This window comes from Urocampus carinirostris, chromosome 15 (assembly GCF_059441175.1).
Source record: "Urocampus carinirostris isolate Australia breed hairy pipefish chromosome 15, RoL_Ucar_1.0, whole genome shotgun sequence".
Lineage (NCBI taxonomy): Eukaryota > Metazoa > Chordata > Actinopteri > Syngnathiformes > Syngnathidae > Urocampus > Urocampus carinirostris.
This window is the reverse complement of record NC_142363.1, coordinates 26001210-26018798: the sequence shown is the minus strand read 5'-3', so window position 1 is coordinate 26018798 and position 17589 is coordinate 26001210. Positions and strand designations below refer to the sequence as shown.

General features: G+C 38.8%; 1 protein-coding gene and 1 long non-coding RNA gene across 6 annotated transcripts in view; both read right to left on the bottom strand.

The window, feature by feature from the left end:
• dctn1b (dynactin 1b) overlaps nt 1–17267 on the bottom strand; it is a 55945-nt gene extending 38678 nt beyond the window's left edge. For 4 of the 5 annotated variants that reach the window (XM_088354672.1, XM_088354673.1, XM_088354674.1 and 1 more), the window contains exon 1: nt 8806–8938. In XM_088354672.1, coding sequence (XP_088210798.1) covers nt 8806–8838 — 33 coding nt within the window. In that variant the 5' untranslated portion in view covers nt 8839–8938. Of the gene's footprint in view, nt 1–8805; nt 8939–17147 lie in introns of those variants that run through there. The other variant, XM_088354676.1, reaches the window with a different exon arrangement.
• On the bottom strand, nt 2809–8477 carry LOC148351987 (uncharacterized). The gene is made up of 2 exons (XR_015852849.1): nt 6840–8477; nt 2809–5998 (listed from the first exon to the last, which is right to left on the bottom strand). It is a non-coding gene; the product is annotated as an uncharacterized LOC148351987 (long non-coding RNA).
• Nucleotides 17268–17589: the final 322 nt, after the last annotated feature.

Sequence of the window (17589 nt, the reverse complement as noted above, 5' to 3'; positions counted from 1 at the left end):
TGTGGCTAAATCCAACGAACAAAAGAAAAACAAAAGCATACAGTGGATAAAGAACTTGCTGTTGAGTGTCAATCCCTCAGGGAATGTTAATGAAGATAAAACTACTGTGGCTAATGGATTGCTGAGCACAGGCACAATGCCATTACACTAACATACTTACAAATGGGGGTTGTAAATGGTGGTTAAGAACAATTTATATTTTTTAAAATCTTATAAAAACGGATTCTAGAAGAAGAAAACCAATACATGTTCAACAACACATCCAAACAATAAGCAGATGTCAATTAGTTGGTGAGTGTTGTTGCCAAAAATTAGCAACTCACTGTAGGCGGCTAACAGGAATAGCTGAATTATTCATTGTCACTCAACTCCAAGCGGATAATAAAACGAGATTGGGAAATTAAAAACACAAGAATAATAATGCTGGCATCGATTATTCAAAATTGTGAAAAGGCCTTACACTAAAACCTGACAAAATATGAGTTTTCAACGCTGAAAACATTTGGCAATGACCAAAAGGGTAAGCTACACTTTTCTTGGCTATGCTAATACAAACCGTGATGGGAACCGTGTCATTTATATCCCGGTAGCTTTATTTGTTTGGACAAAATATGAAAAATATATATTAAAAAAAGTATATTTGAAAATACAGTATGCTAAATTGACTATGCTAGGCTATTATGTGAAATTGAACATTGTGGCATTGTTATTCTCTCTGTAATACAAATATTAGTAATTACATTTACTGTTACAAGTGTTACATAAAGTGATACAACCTACTTGCTATATGTTATTTGAGTTGTTCACTAAGCCACGAAATAAAAGCTGAAAAATTATGGGGGTTTGGCACTAAAGGTGTTCGCTAAACTATACTCTGCTATGCTAACAAGGCTATTATGTAAACCGTTTTACTGAATCCTTGTTAGCTTCATGTAGTTCGACTACCATAAAAAAAAAATACAACTTGAGAATATTTGAAAATAAGTTATGCTTAATTTACTATGCTAAGCTATAACATGCATCTGGAGAATGTTATGACTTTTTTTGTAATAGAATTGTGATTTTTAAACAGATAAAGGTCAAACTATACATTGATGTGGTAAAAAGAGGACTTTCCCAGACCATTTGGATATTGTGATGAAAAAAATCTTTATTTTAGAATACTGCATTTCTCCCCTTTAGAAAAAAAATTCCCACTTTTACTAATTCAGACAACCAAAAATCTTAACTCCAGAATAGTATTTTAGTCTACGGCTGCTTTTTCTTAAAGCGAGACAAAGTCTTTCTGCTGAGTAAAGTGCTCCAATTATCGCATTAGATTTCTGTTTTGGTGAAAGTTTGCCATGTCCTGTTGTCGTTTTTGGTATATTCTGGAGACAGATTGTGTTTTGTGCGTAAAAATAAGAGTGCGTGATGAAATCTACTACTTGTTAATGTCAAAAGGTTATCATGTATGGTATACTTGTAGGCTGTAAACAATAATCAGAAATATTAAAACAATAAAAGGGTTCCAAAATTCGGTTGATATGTAATGGATCCAGAATGTATGATATTTGTTTTTTTTAATTGCATTACAAAACAAAAACCAAACAATATTAGAATTTTCAGAGACAGTCCTTTGTGTTTTTCTGCATGTTATTGATGTGGTTCTCCAATAGATGGGACTTAGTGATGCACTCATTCCTTTTACTTTAATTAACGTTCACGCCATCATTGTTCAGCAGAACAATAGTCCACCTTACGCTAAATATAAAATGTAATACAATTGGTTTTTTTCAGCTACTGCAAACTGAAGAAACAAACTTAAAAGAGCTATAAGGAACTTTTTTACTCGCTGCTTCCATCTCCTGGTTTGTGTCATCATTGCAGCTTCAGTCAGCTCGTTCATGTTGTGCTCGTGCAACTTCGTGCATTTCTTAGACGTGCTCGAATAAACATTTATAAACAAACTTTTTTCATCTTTCTTGGGGTTTTGGTTGTTGTTTGGCATATACTTGAACTAGCCCTTTTCTTAATTTCACCATTTTCTTGCGACACTAACACATTTAAACAAAACTAAAACCCACGCAGATGAGCATGACGTCACTTAAACATTCCCCCACCCACATTCCTCTTACCTTGTTCCGCCCTAAACAGCTTTGCTAAAAGTAAGACTAAAAGCAGATAGACCAAGTGAGAAATAAAGAATAAGGGCTCTTTGAACTCACTTGGGCATTCTTAAAGGGACAGTGTGTAATATTTAGTGCCTCCTAGTGGTACAAAAAATATTGTTTTGAATAATTGGCAAAAATACAACAACCATCATACAAATGTTAATCTTTATAAAACAAATCATAGGTCGACAAATTTGCATTTTACATAGTGGAATCCCTATTTAGTTCGCCGCCATGTTTGTCTGAGGTCTTGTTGCATGCTGTGGTACTGGTTTTTGTTTGCATTGGACAACAGTGCCATCTAGTGGTCAAATATTACATACTGGGGCTTTAACACAAACTTTATAGAGAAAGTTTTTAACTTTCAACTTTTTAAGGACACCTGAATCAATGCTTTTTTGGTTTGAACAAATTTATTGACACTAATATTAAAATAAAACAATCATGACAATCACAACAGCAATCAAGCACATTCATAATATTATGTTCCAATATGATGTTATTACCAGCAAACACATAGTGAGGATTTGAAAAACCCTTCTCGAAAATCCTATTAGCAATCAAACATATTCACAATTTCATTAAATGACATCTTTGTTAGTGTCAATAGATCACCAACAACAGAAAACAATTATGACCAACACAACAGCAATCATGCATATTCACAATATTATATTCCAATATGACGATTTTAACAACAAACACAATGTGAGGTTTGAACAACCTTTCTCGAAAAACTCAATAGCAATCAAGCATATTCACAATTTCATTATATAACATCTTTGTTAGTGTCAATAGATCCGTCCAGGCCAAAGTTGATTGTCCTCGGTCTGAAAAAATCCACCGACTCCAACAGCAGCAAAAACAAAACCGACATCAATTAAACAATTTCAGAGTTATTTTCTTTCAACAGTAGTTAACCAGCGTGTAAAAGGCAATACTATTGTGCAAGGGCGTAGCTCTGCCATCCCACCCTCCCAAACAGCACTCTTACAGTCCTCTTTTTGGGTCTTCTCCAGGCCGTTGCTGCCGGGACTCCCACAGTGTAGCTTCCGCTGCTGTCGGGACTCCCACAGTGGGTCCTCTCAGGCCGTTGCTGCCGGGACTTCCACAGTATATCTCCCGTTGCTGCCGGGACTCCCACAGTGTAGTTCCGGTTCCCATCTCTGGGTGGGTGCAGACGAGTCTTCTTTATGGCTGCGTCCTAGCCCCGCCGCTCGCAGATTGTATGGTATCCGCAGCCATTTGTAGCACAGCCACAGGGGGGATCTGCCTGCACCTCCATACCAACAGGTTTCTGGAGGTCCAGATGGCGTCCTTGATGGCTGCGAGAGTGAGCCAGTCCCTGGCAAAGTCGTTCTGAGACCTCATCGACCGACTCACCCCGTAAAGCACGTACTGTGCATCAGGGACCTCCCCTGCTGGCAAGTCCGGGAACTTTCCTAGTTGGTCGGCCATTGTCCACAAGACCTCGGCAGCGCTGCACTCACAAAAAAGGTGCCTCACCGATTCCTGGGCGCCACAGCCAGGTCGAGGGCACGTCGAAGTCGCCGACATACCTCGGTGGTGCATTACGGCTCTGACTGGGAGAACTTCATGAGCCACCATCCATGACAAGTCTCTTAGTCTGTTTGGGAGGGCAGGATGATTCACGTTTCTCCAAACCGTTGTAGGTTCGCCAAACGCAAGCCCCCGCACAGGGCTTACTGTTGCTCGCTCTTGCACAATAGCAATAAGGGCCCTGTGGTTTTGTAAATTGTGACATTCTTGTTTTTCCAAATCAAACTTCTTTAAAAAATCCCTAATAAAGAGATGTGTTGGTGGCAAGTTAAATGAAACTGGAATCAAACGATTGTTTGGTACAAGCTTTAGCTTCCGCAAATATGAGCCCATCCAAAACCGGGTCATTGCTTGACTTTTCGGGTTGTTGGGTGGGCCCACAGCGTTTTGGAAGTGGAGAGAGACATATTTGCTTCCCAGGAAAAGCTGGAGGTCAGGTACTCCTTTTCCCCCTTTTTCCTTTTTCTTTTTCATTGTATCTCTTTTTATCCTTTCCCACTTTGATCCCCAGACAAAGCGAAAGATGGCTCGGTCCAGTTGTAATAGCACGTTTCTTTTGGGCATAAAAACTAAACTGATTGACAAAAGCATTGGTAGGATGATCGCTTTGATGATAAGGACCTTCCCCTCTATTGTCATTTTTCTCAGTGACCAAAAAACAAGTCTTTGCTTAACTTTCCTTGTCATGTCATCCCAGTTGGTCTCGCCTCCTCCATCCGCATTGAATTTTATCCCTAGGATTTTCTGGTCTGTCTTTAATACCGTCAGCGGGAGTCCTGCCTTTTCTGTCTCTTTCCACATTCCATAAAACTTTACTTGTGATTTTTCTCTATTTAGCCTTGACCCAGACGCCCTTCCAAACAGGTCAGTCAAGTCAAGGGCTCTTCCAACAGATGCGCGGTCAGTACATAAAATATTAAAATCATCCATGTACAAAACACACTTGATAATTTGTCCCCCACTTCCTGGGATATTGATCCCTTCGACAAATCTATCTTTTCTTAACATTTGTGCCAAAGGTTCAATGCAAAGAACATAGAGAAGCGGAGACATAGGGCAACCTTGACGTACACCGCAGTTGACCTCGATTGCTTCCGATAAATTCCCGTTAATCATGAATTTGCTGAAGATGTCTCGGTATAGCAGTCCTACCCACTTGATGTATTTTTGGGGAAAACCACATTTTTGCAATACCCTGAAGAGGTATTGGTGCGAGACTCGATCAAAGGCTTTTTCAAAGTCTAGGTTTAGGACCGCTAGTCGCATGTTTCTGTCTCTCGCATAACAAATGGTGTCACGGATCAGCATGAGACTGTCGTTGATCTTCCTTCCCACAATGGCACAGGTTTGGTCTGGATCAACCAAGTCTCCCAAGACTACAGACATTCGTGTCGCTAGAAGCTTGCTGAAAATTTTACAGTCCACATTTAAAAGTGTTATAGGTCGCCAGTTTTTTAAGTCAAATTTGTCTCCTTTTTTGTGCAATAGAGTAACTATCCCTATTCTGAAACTGTCTGGCATATTGTCTCGACTGGAAAATTCGTTAAAAACCGTAATCAGATCTGGTGCTAAAATATCCCAAAAAGTCCGGTAAAATTCGAGGTTGAGTCCGTCCTCCCCAGGTGATTTGCCTTTTTTCATAGCTTTTATGCAATCATTCAGTTGTTCTTGGGTAAAGTCTGACGTTAAAAAGGGGTCTTGACGCACTGATCTTGAAATATGATCCAATACATGCCCCATTTCATTCTCATGTGTTTCTTTCTTTTCAAATAATTTTTTGTAGTAGTCTTCTACCAATCTGGTTATTTCACTACTTTCCTTTGTTATTTGCCCGTTTTCGTTTTGAAGTTTAAAAAGCCCCTCATTTTTGCTCATAATTTTTTTAAAAAAGTAGCGTGTACATTTTTCCCCTTCTTCTATTTCTCTTTCTCTGCTTCTTATTATGATGCCTTTACTCTTTATTTCCGCCAAAGCGTTTAGTTCTTGTTTGGTCTCTTTGATTTCATCATTAAAGTCCATCCCCTTTTCTGTTAGGATGAAATAGCGTTGGAGTCTTCTTTGTAGACCCGACATGCGTTTCATCTCTTTAAGTTTCTTGTTTTTCCCTGCATTTTTAAAAAAGGTCTGTGTTCGTTTCTTTGTCATTTCCCACCATTCTGCTCGAGAATCATACGAGTCTTGAAGGGTCTGCCAGTCTTTGTAAAGCTCTCTGTATTGTGTGACTATAGCCTCATCCTCCAGCAAAGAGCAGTTTAACTTCCACAAACCCTTCCCAACAGTCATACCTGAAGAGAATGAGAGAGAGCAGGACAATAGCAAGTGATCCGAAAAAAAAACAGGAATTAATCTTGCATCACTCTGTGCTAAACCCCTTGTAAATATGTAGTCTATTCGAGAGGCTCTGGCATTGTCACTACTGAACCAGGTGAAGCCCTCTTCTCCTGGATGTATGGATTTAAAACAGTCCACCAGTTTAAATGTCCGGCACATGTCTTGTAATAAAGTTGATGTTTTATCTACTTTAAACTCCTCATCGGTCCTCTTTCTATCCTTCCGACTTAGGATGCAATTAAAATCTCCTCCCACGATTAGTGGTTGATGGCCTAGCATATGCGACTGGATGTCCTCTAAAAGTTCGTACCTGAGATGTCTGTCGGCATGGCCGTATATGTTAATTAGGTTAAAATCATTCCCTATATAAGAAAGTTTTGCTAAGATTGCGCGTCCTTCTCTCATCACAGTACTCCCCTTTATGATGAGTTGAGGGTTGTTTATTAAAATGGCTACCCCATCGTTACGGTTTTCATTCGAGCCACTCCATAATGAAGGATATGGCCAAATCTCTTCCCACTGTTTATAATTTTTTAGAAAGGGGATGCAGCATTCTTGTAGTAAAAACACATCTGTTCTGATAGTTTTTAAGAACGATAAAACACTGTGAGCCTTAATCTTTGATCTCACACTTCTCACATTGATAGTAGAGAATGTAATGTTCATAATTGTGGTTAAAGTATTTAAACTAGTTAGACAAAACCGGGGGATCTGAGTCCATTCTTTGGTGATCATCAAGAGTGTCACCTGTGTCAGACATATCACTTAAGAGTAGTACTTCATTTGGAGACTCACCGGGGAAAACTCTGGAATCCTCCGACTCTCTGTCTGTGGTTCCAGGTCTTCCCCTTTTTTCTGGGTTAGGGGGTGAGCCAGAGGACCTATCAAGGGGTCTTTTACTTCCCTGCCCACAAAGGGGCAGATTTTTTCCTTCCCCGACTTCCTCCATCTCAACTTCATACAGTTCCCTTGTGGGCTTTTTTGTCGGCAATCGGCTTTCTTCTAAATCTCTTCCCTTTGTTTCCGGTGTTTTCACCACCCCCAATTTTGTCTTACTTTTACCCCTCTTTCCAGTGCCTGTAGGGGTTTTTGGAGAGTCGTTCACCTTTTCAATTTTTTTGTCTTTTTCAAATTCCGGTAGTGGCGTAGTAAAACATTTTGTTATTTTGGACTGTCTTCCAGGCCCTTCCTGATTAATATGTGTTGTCTTTTCTATTTGTTTGTCTTGTCCAAATTCAGGTATTTGATGAAAAATCGAATTAGAATTTCCAGTTCCTTCCTGACTCAAATTTGATTCTTTGGTCTCTCCTCCAGAGGTTTGAGGTGTATTTTCAATTTGTTTGTCTTGTTCATTTTCTTTGTGCATTTCTTGTTCATCTTCATTAGATATTTCCATAACTTTATTCATTTTCTGTTCATCTTTATTGGGTATTTCCATAAATTTATTAATTTCTTGTTCATTTTCATTTTGCATTTCCATAACTTTAGTCATTTCATTGTTTTTGTTGTCTTTTTTCATTTCATTGTCTTTGTTGCATATATTAATTTCATTATCTATGGTTTCTGACATCATTTCATTGTCTTCTGACATCATTTCATTGTCTTTGTTGTCTTTGTTAACTGCCTTCCTAGCTTTCAACTTGTTAGCAAACGACTTTGGGCAGTTCCTATAGAGGTGGTTCGTTTCTCCACAGAGATTACATTTTCTGCTATTGGTGCATTCTTCAAAGGAATGTCCAATTGTCCTGCACTTTCCACAAAAAACTCGATCACATACCTCAGCTAGATGTCCATGCTCACCACATTTGCGACAGAGTTTCGGTTGACCTTGATAGTGGACAAAGCCACGGTTTTCCCCCAGGAATATAGTCGACGGGAGCTGTTTCAGTCCCTGAAAGCCCTGAGGATCTTGCAATTGCTGGATGGGTATCCTCCAGGCACAATTCCAAACGCCTTTCTCATCCCTCACCTTCATAGCTGGTCCTTTTATCAAGCAATATCTACTCAACAAAAAACATATATCCTCAGCATTCACCATTTCATTAAACATCCTGACAATAACTGTCTTGTTGGCATTATCAGACAGCTTCTCCACTATAAAACCAGAAAACTGGGGCCTCACCCCCTCAAAACGATTCCAAAACTCTTGATAAAGAGCCGCCGTTACAAAACTTACATCAAAGCCCTTGCCAGAAGTCAAAGTTATGACGCAATGCAAGTCCTCCATTTTAAACTTCAGAATTTTATCAAGAAACTTGTTCATAAAATCAAGTCTTGACATTCCTACATCTTTGAATAAGAATCGCACGCAATTATGTCTCCGCCCGTTGGCATAACGCCCGGCCATGGCAGGACTCTGCGGAAGGGAATTCCCTTCGCACGCGCACGGCCAATTGAGTGAGTCTCGGAAAAATATCCCAACAATTTCCTAAAATAAAACTGAGCCGAGCCGAAAAAGCCGCATCTACCGAAGTAGCACCAAGTGCACCCACATTAAAATATTTAAATCGTTGCAATACTATTGGAAATTGCGACAACGCTCGAACAAAGAAGAAGCACATTTAAAAGGCACGAAGGTATTGAAAGGCAAGCCTAAAAGGTGACATCATCACTGGAGTGACACGTTTTCCACCATCACTCTGATGGGGATATTCAAAACAAAATCCTCGGAAATTTTTAAGAAACACAAATACACCTTGCCCACAAACAGTCCGGATCACCTGAGCTCAAACGGGGAAAAAAAAATGTGTCACACACTCACCCGGGTGGACGTGGTTTTCCTGGTTAGGGACATGTTCCCTAGTCCACTGACAAAAACTCCAAAAACGTTAAGAATCAGCTATTGTATCGATGGCACTTGTTCAGACCTCACGCCTCCGTTATAAATGCAGAGGCTGGAAGCAGACTGAGCGCATCGGTGAGTGTGTTGTGGTTGTGAGAAAGAGAAAGAGGGCGGTCAGCTCCACAAAGGTGCAGGGTCTTAAAGCCGACAGACGCATATTTTCATCTCTTACCAGTCTGGATCAACTTCTATAAAAAGGACTACTCAAAGACTTTACTAACAATATCACAGGAGACCCGAGGGGTACGGTGTCCCCATCTGAGGATTTTTTCACATTACTGTGTGGAATAAAATGATTTAATACGTCCCTATTTACGGCATTTTCAGTACTATATGACAAACCTTGAAATGTTATTGCCAAAGGTGGGCGAATCGATCCAAATATCATTATTATCTATACATGGGATCAATACTACCGTCTTGGGATCGATATTGTCTTCCCATTTTAATTGGAACTAAAATAATGTCCTCAGTGGGTTGAAAAATTATACATACATTATAACTTTCAAACTCAATCCAATTGAGTTTACACTTTCTTTGCAATGAAAGATATTTCAGCTTACTGTTCGACATCGTTATGGAGTATTTGCATTTCTGTTGCATTGCTGCTTTTTTCAGATTACTCTATTGACTTTTGTTCAGAAACATTTATAATAGAAATATTTATGTAGTTTACCTGTAAAATTTGCATCGCAGTTATTAAATTTAAAACAAAAGAAGATTTTAAGTGCCTGAAATCTTAGTGCCGTTTTTATCTTATAAATAAACTAAAAGGGGATAGCTCAATTATTCAATGATCATTATATTTCCAAGCAAAAAATATCAGTATCTGATCGGTATCGTTCGATACTAGCCTGTATTTATTGGATCAAATCGATACCAAAATTCCCAGTATCGCCCACCCTAATTATTGGGATGGACGAATAGCGTCTCCAAGACACATGTCTGCTATTGGTCAACATCATATAAAATGTTGTTCTGCTATTGGTTTGTGTCACGGCATTAAGAAAATTCCAATATGCAATTGGCAGAAGTACCTCCTGTATTTTCTGTACTGAATTTATCTGCTACAGGTCCAAGGCTCGTAGTGATGCTAAACGGAGAAGCAAACACATGATAACCATTAAAACGAAGCTTGCAATTATCAAGAAATATGAATAAGGCAAACAAATTGCTACCCCAGCTAAGTCGCATGGCCATACCCAATAGACGGTGGGGACTTTTATGAATAATATGTTAAGAAGAAACATCCAACAGTTTTTAATGCATCTTCGCGGGCGGCCATTTTGGGAGTTGTTGATGTTGCTCAGGCTTTAGATCGCACCCAATCATGGTTCTGCTTTAGAGAGCAGGTGAATCATGATTGGTCCTTCGCAACCTCAATGTCTTCATTCCTCTATGACAATTCTCAAAATGGCTGCCTTCAGAGAGTGAAACAAATAAGGGGATTTTCTAACTTTAAACTATATTCTTCTTCATTGTTTAGCCGGGGGTTCACCTCTGGATCGACTTATGTGTGAGATTGTTAACACTTTGCTCTCTGTATTTCATTTCAAATGTTATTTACACAGGAAACTATAAGAGGGCGCTCTAGGCCTGTGTTGATAATTTCAACCTTGGTAGTGAAAACAACTAAGAAGGGCTTTTTCCCATGGACACTTTCATAAGATGGGAGAATTATTTTATCAAATACATTTCTCTCAAGAATGTGACCTATGCGTCAGTTCGATTTGTTGTTTCCCTCTTTATTATGCATTCAATGGCTGGTGCGACTTCTCCTTGTCCTTATACTCTGTAAAATACGGTAATCAAATGTTGTGTTTAGACAAATAGTGGCCCAAACAACATAGTATTGTTAGAAAAGCTTTTGGGTCGACTTCCACTTTAAGAAGAAATAAGATTTTACTATAACCACATTGACGGTAATGTAAAACAACTTTAGTAGTCCTAAGCGTCAACAAACAGGTGCACTGATTCAGCCCGAGGATGAAAAAGGCCAACGTGATGAGCATAAAATGTTAAACAAAAGCTGGACAGGGGGGAGACAAAACCAGGATTAAGTCGACTGCACACGTCGGCGTTTTAGTCATTTCTTTCTGCTATGGATAAAAGAGATCGTTTCCGGGAAACAGAAATGTCTTCGCAAGCAGCTGAGTCATGCCTTGATCAATTTTAAGAGACACACATAAGGGCTCCTATCCAACTTCCGATTGATTCTTCACTCTGCTTTTTATTGGAGGATTGGAAACCGAAATATTTGTTCCAAGGCGTGTACACGATCCCTATGATGCCGATTCCAATAAGACATTAGGAAGAACCAATCGGAGGAGGGCAGACCTTGCGTTTTTGACCATATTAACGAAGTGTGCCAAACTAATTTTCACCGAGGGTCACATCAGCGTAATGGCTCTTCTCAAAGGGCCTAATGTAACTTCATTTATAATAATATATATATAATAATCATAATAATGATACATTTTATTTCAAAGCACCTTTCGGGACACCCAAAAGGTGCCGTAAAGAGAATAAAGACACTGATAAATAAAAACATACATGTGCAAAACATACATGTAACTAAATATAACCGCAATGTAAAGTAAATGTATCTGCTCTTTCATGTAGTCACAAACATTACAATTGCATTAAAAAGAATGTCACAACAAATTTATAATGTTATAAACTAAATACATTAAAAAAGACACACCTCACTAATTTGTGCTTTAGTTATCGCTGGTTCCCTGCCTCCCAGATTTTGAATTGAAATGTCTTTATTGTCATTGATATCCACGAATCGTGCACTGTGTTCTGCAGCAGACAGCACACGGCAAATGCTATCACGGGGGCAAGGTTAGGGGGAGCTTTGTGTGTTGGGTGGGCGTGACTGTGTGCGTGACGGGGATAGGCTGGTGTATGCTGTCAGTCAAACAGCCAGGAGGGGTGGTCAGGTCACAAGTCAATCTGTCCACCAAAACAAACTGCTACAGCTTGTATTTCAGTGGCTTGTTACATTGAAAATAACTTCTTTGATTACCGTATTTTCCGCACTATAAGGCGCACCTAAAAGCCTTTATTTTTTTCAAAAGCTGACCATGCGCCTTATAATACAGTGCGCCTTATATATGGATCAATATTAAGTCGCAAAGTCTTGCAACTAATGCAGCAGCCGCCGACTAGATTTTCCCCCGAACGCCAAGTAGTCCGCGGTGTATGCTGGGATTTGTTTACCGGCGTTTCATTGGCTAACCAATGTGTCAATCATCATTTAAATCGATCACTATTGGCTAAAGTTATTCGGAGGTAAAGGGGGCGGATCCTTTTTATCATTTACAGGCTGGCATAGGCTAAAGCGGCAAAACAAAGCCTGCAATTGGCCGAAAAAGATGTGTCAATCATCAGTTGAATCGATCACTATTGGCTAAAGTTATTCGGAGGTAAAGGGGGCGGATCCTTTTTATCATTTACAGGCTGGCATAGGCTAAAGCGGCAAAACAAAGCCTGCAATTGGCCGAAAAAGATGTGTCAATCATCTGTTGAATCGATCACTATTGGCTAAAGTTATTCGGAGGTAAAGGGGGCGGATCCTTTTTATCATTTACTGGCTGGCATAGGCTAAAGCGGCAAAACAAAGCCTGCAATTGGCCGAAAAAGATGAATGTGAATCACACGTTGGGTTGACGGCATAGAGAAAGCATTTTTTACTATTCTGTATTTGTAAATATTGTATTCTTCTGGATTTACTAAACTCACGGATATAAGAGGACCATGGTTGCACATTATTATTGAACACAACGACTTCGGTGAGTTACTCCGGCTATATATTTTCCCTGTATCATGTTTCAGACTGAACTCGATGTTTCTGTGATAAGCGGTGCAGATAATGGATGGAATGGAGTGTCTATTTTTAAATTCAACTCAATTCCAAGTGTTTATTGTCATATGCACAGTAAAGTTGCGAGCGAAAAAGAAAATAGATACTAAGGAATGGTTGGCATTTCTTGAATCCCAAGACTTTAACCTTCCGAATGATATTTGGAAGGATGCATTTGAGTGACATCGTACGGACACCGCATCCGCACGTGTTCTCGACACGTATTTGCTTCTTTGCAAGCTTTCGGAATGTTAAGGGGGTAATAAGTTTGACTGAACTACCGGACTGTTTTGTCGACGTTCCCATTGTAGCGCCTTATAATCCGGTGCGTCTTATGTATGTCAAATATATGACCAAAAACATTTTTTTCGGGGTGCGCCCTATAACCCGGTGCGCCTTATAGTGTGGAAAATACGGTAAATCAAGACTGAGCAAAGTCAGAAGAGCGCAAAGAAATGGGGATTACCAGCAGGTGCTCTGTGGCCTTTAGGACAGAAGGCAATATCTGCACCGCAGTTCCAGCCTACTGCGGCCACGTAACAACCCCCAGAAGCTACTCCTGCCAAGCCTGTATCTCACCAAAGCCAGATCCATTACCCATTAAAAGGATGACCTTGAGCTACGACTCGTGGGAAACTGCTATATTCGGGACGGTTGTGTTTTAACCATCACAGAGACCTCGCTCAAGACAAGGATACCTGATGCTAGCGTGTAGCTAGGCAGCCGCTCTCTCGATCGCTTTTTTTACACTGAAAGAACTTCAATTTCATTGTACGTTTATATTGTGACAATAAAGACCATTCATTCAACAGCAATTCCGTGATCTGTGTTTTTATTTGTAGATCTATGGTAGTTATCTTGTTACAATCGTATACTGTCAGTCAGTAAGGAAGTCACCTTGAGGTAAGTTTGACCTTTGGAGACTTTTATTAAGGGGCGTTGCTACTTTGCGAATTTTCATGTTTTGCGGGGGATCTACCCGCCATTAACCGCACTAACAGAGATGATACTGCTCCTCAACATATGTTCCTCAACCAACTCCAGCTACGATAAATTTTAGATACAAGATGTCTTTCGAGTAAAGGTCTTGCCCAAATACAAGAGAAAATCCAGGTTACGAGAATATCCAGACATTACCACTAGAGACCACAGCTTTTAAGTCAGGGGTCGGGAACCTTTTTGACTCAAAGAGCCATAAAAGCAAAAAATATTAATTTTATTTTGGGAAAGAGCCACACCATATATTATGAGACAAATTTACAAAATTGCTAAACCCGCACCCCAGACAAAAGCTTAGTCTTCAGCACATTTATTTTTGATGATTTGATAAAAAAATATGAAAAGAGAATAATGCCAGAGCCCCTGTCCCAAAATCAACAAACATACCACTTTAAACTTGTCTCTTTCTTGCAATTACTCAAGATCGGTTAAACTCCTTTTGACCTTTTTTTTTCATACATATTGGTTTCAAAACCAGATACAAGCAGTTATTGTGTAAAAACGTCACAACATTCTGCAAATAGGGAGCCTGATGAGCTCACTTTTGGCGCAGATGGCGTAGGGCGAGAGATGGGAGGGAGTGCTTGCGCTTTTTGCATGGCTCCACCCATCCCTCCCACTCACCCAATCAAAAGACTAAGTTCTCTTCCGGTGTTTTGGCGTATTTACAGTGTGTTCTGTGGATTCATCATAAGGTATCTGAACACTGAACACAGATTATATAGTGAACTTTTATATAAAGGATTCTTTAGCGTTGTACAGCCAAAACGAGTTTTTTCCCCCCTTTTTTGTGTGACACCTTGACTGTAAATTGTAGTGAAAAACGTGCCCTATATATACTGCGAAGTAACATTGGATACTTAGCTTTGGATTGGATTTGCGTGTTCCTGAATAGGATGAACAACTCAAGCTTCGAACAAGATGGAGATATTTTGCATGCAATCAAATTTGTCTCCGAGCCACAGATATTAATAGAAAGAGCCATATATGGCTCGCGAGCCATAGGTTCCCGACCCCTGTTTTAAGTCATTATATTATCATTGTATTAATCTTATGTTGGGCAGCACGGCGGCGCAGTGGTTAGCGCTTGTGCGGCACAGTTCATGTCATGGGAACCTGTCGTGGGTTCAAATCCAGCTCCAGACTTCCTGTGCGGAGTTTGTATGTTCTCCCCGTGCTTGCGTGGGTTTCCTCCGGGCACTCCGGTTTCCTCCCACGTTCCAAAAACATGCATTTCAGGTGAATTGGCCGGTCCAAATTGTCCCTAGGTGAGAATGAGCGAATGAGTTGTCTGTCCCTGTGTGCCCTGTGATTGGCTGGCAACCAGTTCAGGGTGTCCCCTGCCCACTGCCTGGAGATGGCTGGGATGGGCTCCAGCCCCCCCGCGACCCTACTGAGGATAAGCGGTACGGCTAATGAGATGAGATGAGATAATCTTATGTTGTATTTTTATGTTAAATTTCTATTTGAATGTGTTTTCAGTCAGCAGGAAGATGAGTTTTATAGCTAGTTAGGTTTATTTTGAATGCCTTTGGGAGGCCACGAATGAATTAATAGGTTTTAGGTTATTTTGTGTCAGGAAAATGCTTATATTTTTTGTACCAGCCATCTTCTTTTTTTTTTTTTACTTGTTCATAGTCTAGGTATTGCTTCTGCAAGGAAAAGCTGCTTTCCCATAAATTCTTCATTAAAATGTAATCTAGTCACTCTTGACCAAGTCAAATTTGAGGATGGTTTAATATAACGATTGCATGTAACCATAAATTTAATAAAGTAACATGAAAACAGAAAAAAACAATGCAAGATTTTAACTATTATTTTTGTCTTTTTTGGTTAACCAAAACTTGGTTGGTTGGTTGGTTGGTTGGTTGGTTAGTTGGATGGTTCCCTTGACCACTAGGGTCTAGGGGCAAGATTTTTCTTTTGTGTGTCTTGGGCAAGTACAGCCCGGTCGTATACTCTTAGTCGGTAATGAATGCATCTTGAGGTAAGTTTACCCTTAGCGTGCTTCTATGAAGGTGCAACGCTACTTCACGGATTTTCACTTTACATGGGAGGTTCTGGTCCCCATTAAACGCGAAAACTGAGGGATCTTTCTGAACAGATAAAGTAATAGACAAGGATATAAAATATTTATTTTGAAATACAAACAAATGGAAATAAAAACAATAATATATACACGAACGAATAAATGTATATATAAATACAGAAATAAAATACAAAATTAAAAATATAAAAATAAATTGACAAACAAATGTGGAAATAAATACAAGACAAAATAAATATGGATATGGACTATTTTTTCTGAATTACAAATAATTGGACATAAAAAAATAATATATAAATAAACAATTACATGTAAAAATGCAAAAATAAATAACTAAATTAGAAATAATAAAATAAAGACATTAACAAGTAAATAAAAAAATATGGATTTAACATATTTAGTCTGAATTACACAAAATTGGAAAACAGTAATATGAAAAAACGTAAATAAAATATTAAGTGGATATATTAATACAGAAATACACTACAAAGTTAAAAATACCTTTATAAAAATATAGAAATAAATCTATAAATAAATAATACAGCGAATAAAAATAAATACATTTGAAAATTAAATATTTATTCTGAATTACAAATATTAAAAATATATATATATATATATATGATTGGGAATTAAAACAGTAATATATACATACGACAACAAATTTTTAAATAAATACAGAAATAAATGACGAAATTCAAAATGTAAAAATGATGACAAAAACAAATGGAAAAACAATAGTAAATCCAACTGAATATCATTTTTTTAAAAAGCGTTTAACTATCACATCCTTTTTATTCTGACGACCCGCTGACAGCAGGAAATGTTAATTATATTTTATATGCATAATTTAACTTTTTTGTGTTTTTTAATCTGGGCCTAATATCTGGCGCCATCTTGTGACTACAACTTGCACATTACAGGAAAAATAGCATTCAATTAGGGATACACTTGTCATTAAATGACGTTTGTCCCAAATCAGAGAACGTGTCATAGTAAAGATGATTATCCTGAAATATTTTAAGAATTAAATCCGGGATGTAGCCCTGCAAAGTGGAGCGAATCATTTCAATCATTACAACAAATAAGAATATAAAAAAACATTATATATTTGTTCCGTTTATGGAGAAAAATGAGCTATTAGGGGTCAATGTAAATCATTTGCACGTTTGTTGTCTTCGTGACGCTTTCAAAGGGAGGACACTCCCTCGGCTAACTAGCTAGCTTCTGCTAACTAGCCCCTTTAAATAGCGTTGGTGCACCTCCAAACACATTACACATGAGGGGACGGGGTAGCTCGAAGCACGTTTTGAGAAATTAAATCATGTTATATTTGTGAAAGAGTACCTGTTTTTGTTTTATCCGAAAATATCGCCGTTTTTCCGGCTCCGGCCACTGACGTCCATCAGCTGGAGTAGCGGTCAGTCTCCTCCACGACGCAAGACAATTTCGAGCAAGTTGAGGAACGACTGCGCGATCACAGCAAGTATTACGGTAACACGCCGCCTTCAAAATAAAAGCTCAAGAAACGTTACAATGTGTGCCTCATTATTACATTTTTAGGGAGGTGAATTTTGTCTCTTTTTCCAGAACCGGCTTTTTCAACCTTAGTGTTTTTGTAGTATTTCTAAAGTTGGATTTCTGTAGTATTACCGTGGTTTTATTTTTTCATTATAATGTAGTATTTCACCCCGCCTTCAAAATAAAAGCTCAACAAACGTTACAATGTGTGCCTCATAAATACATTTTTTTGATGAGGTGAATTTTGGCTCTTTTTCGAGAACCGGCT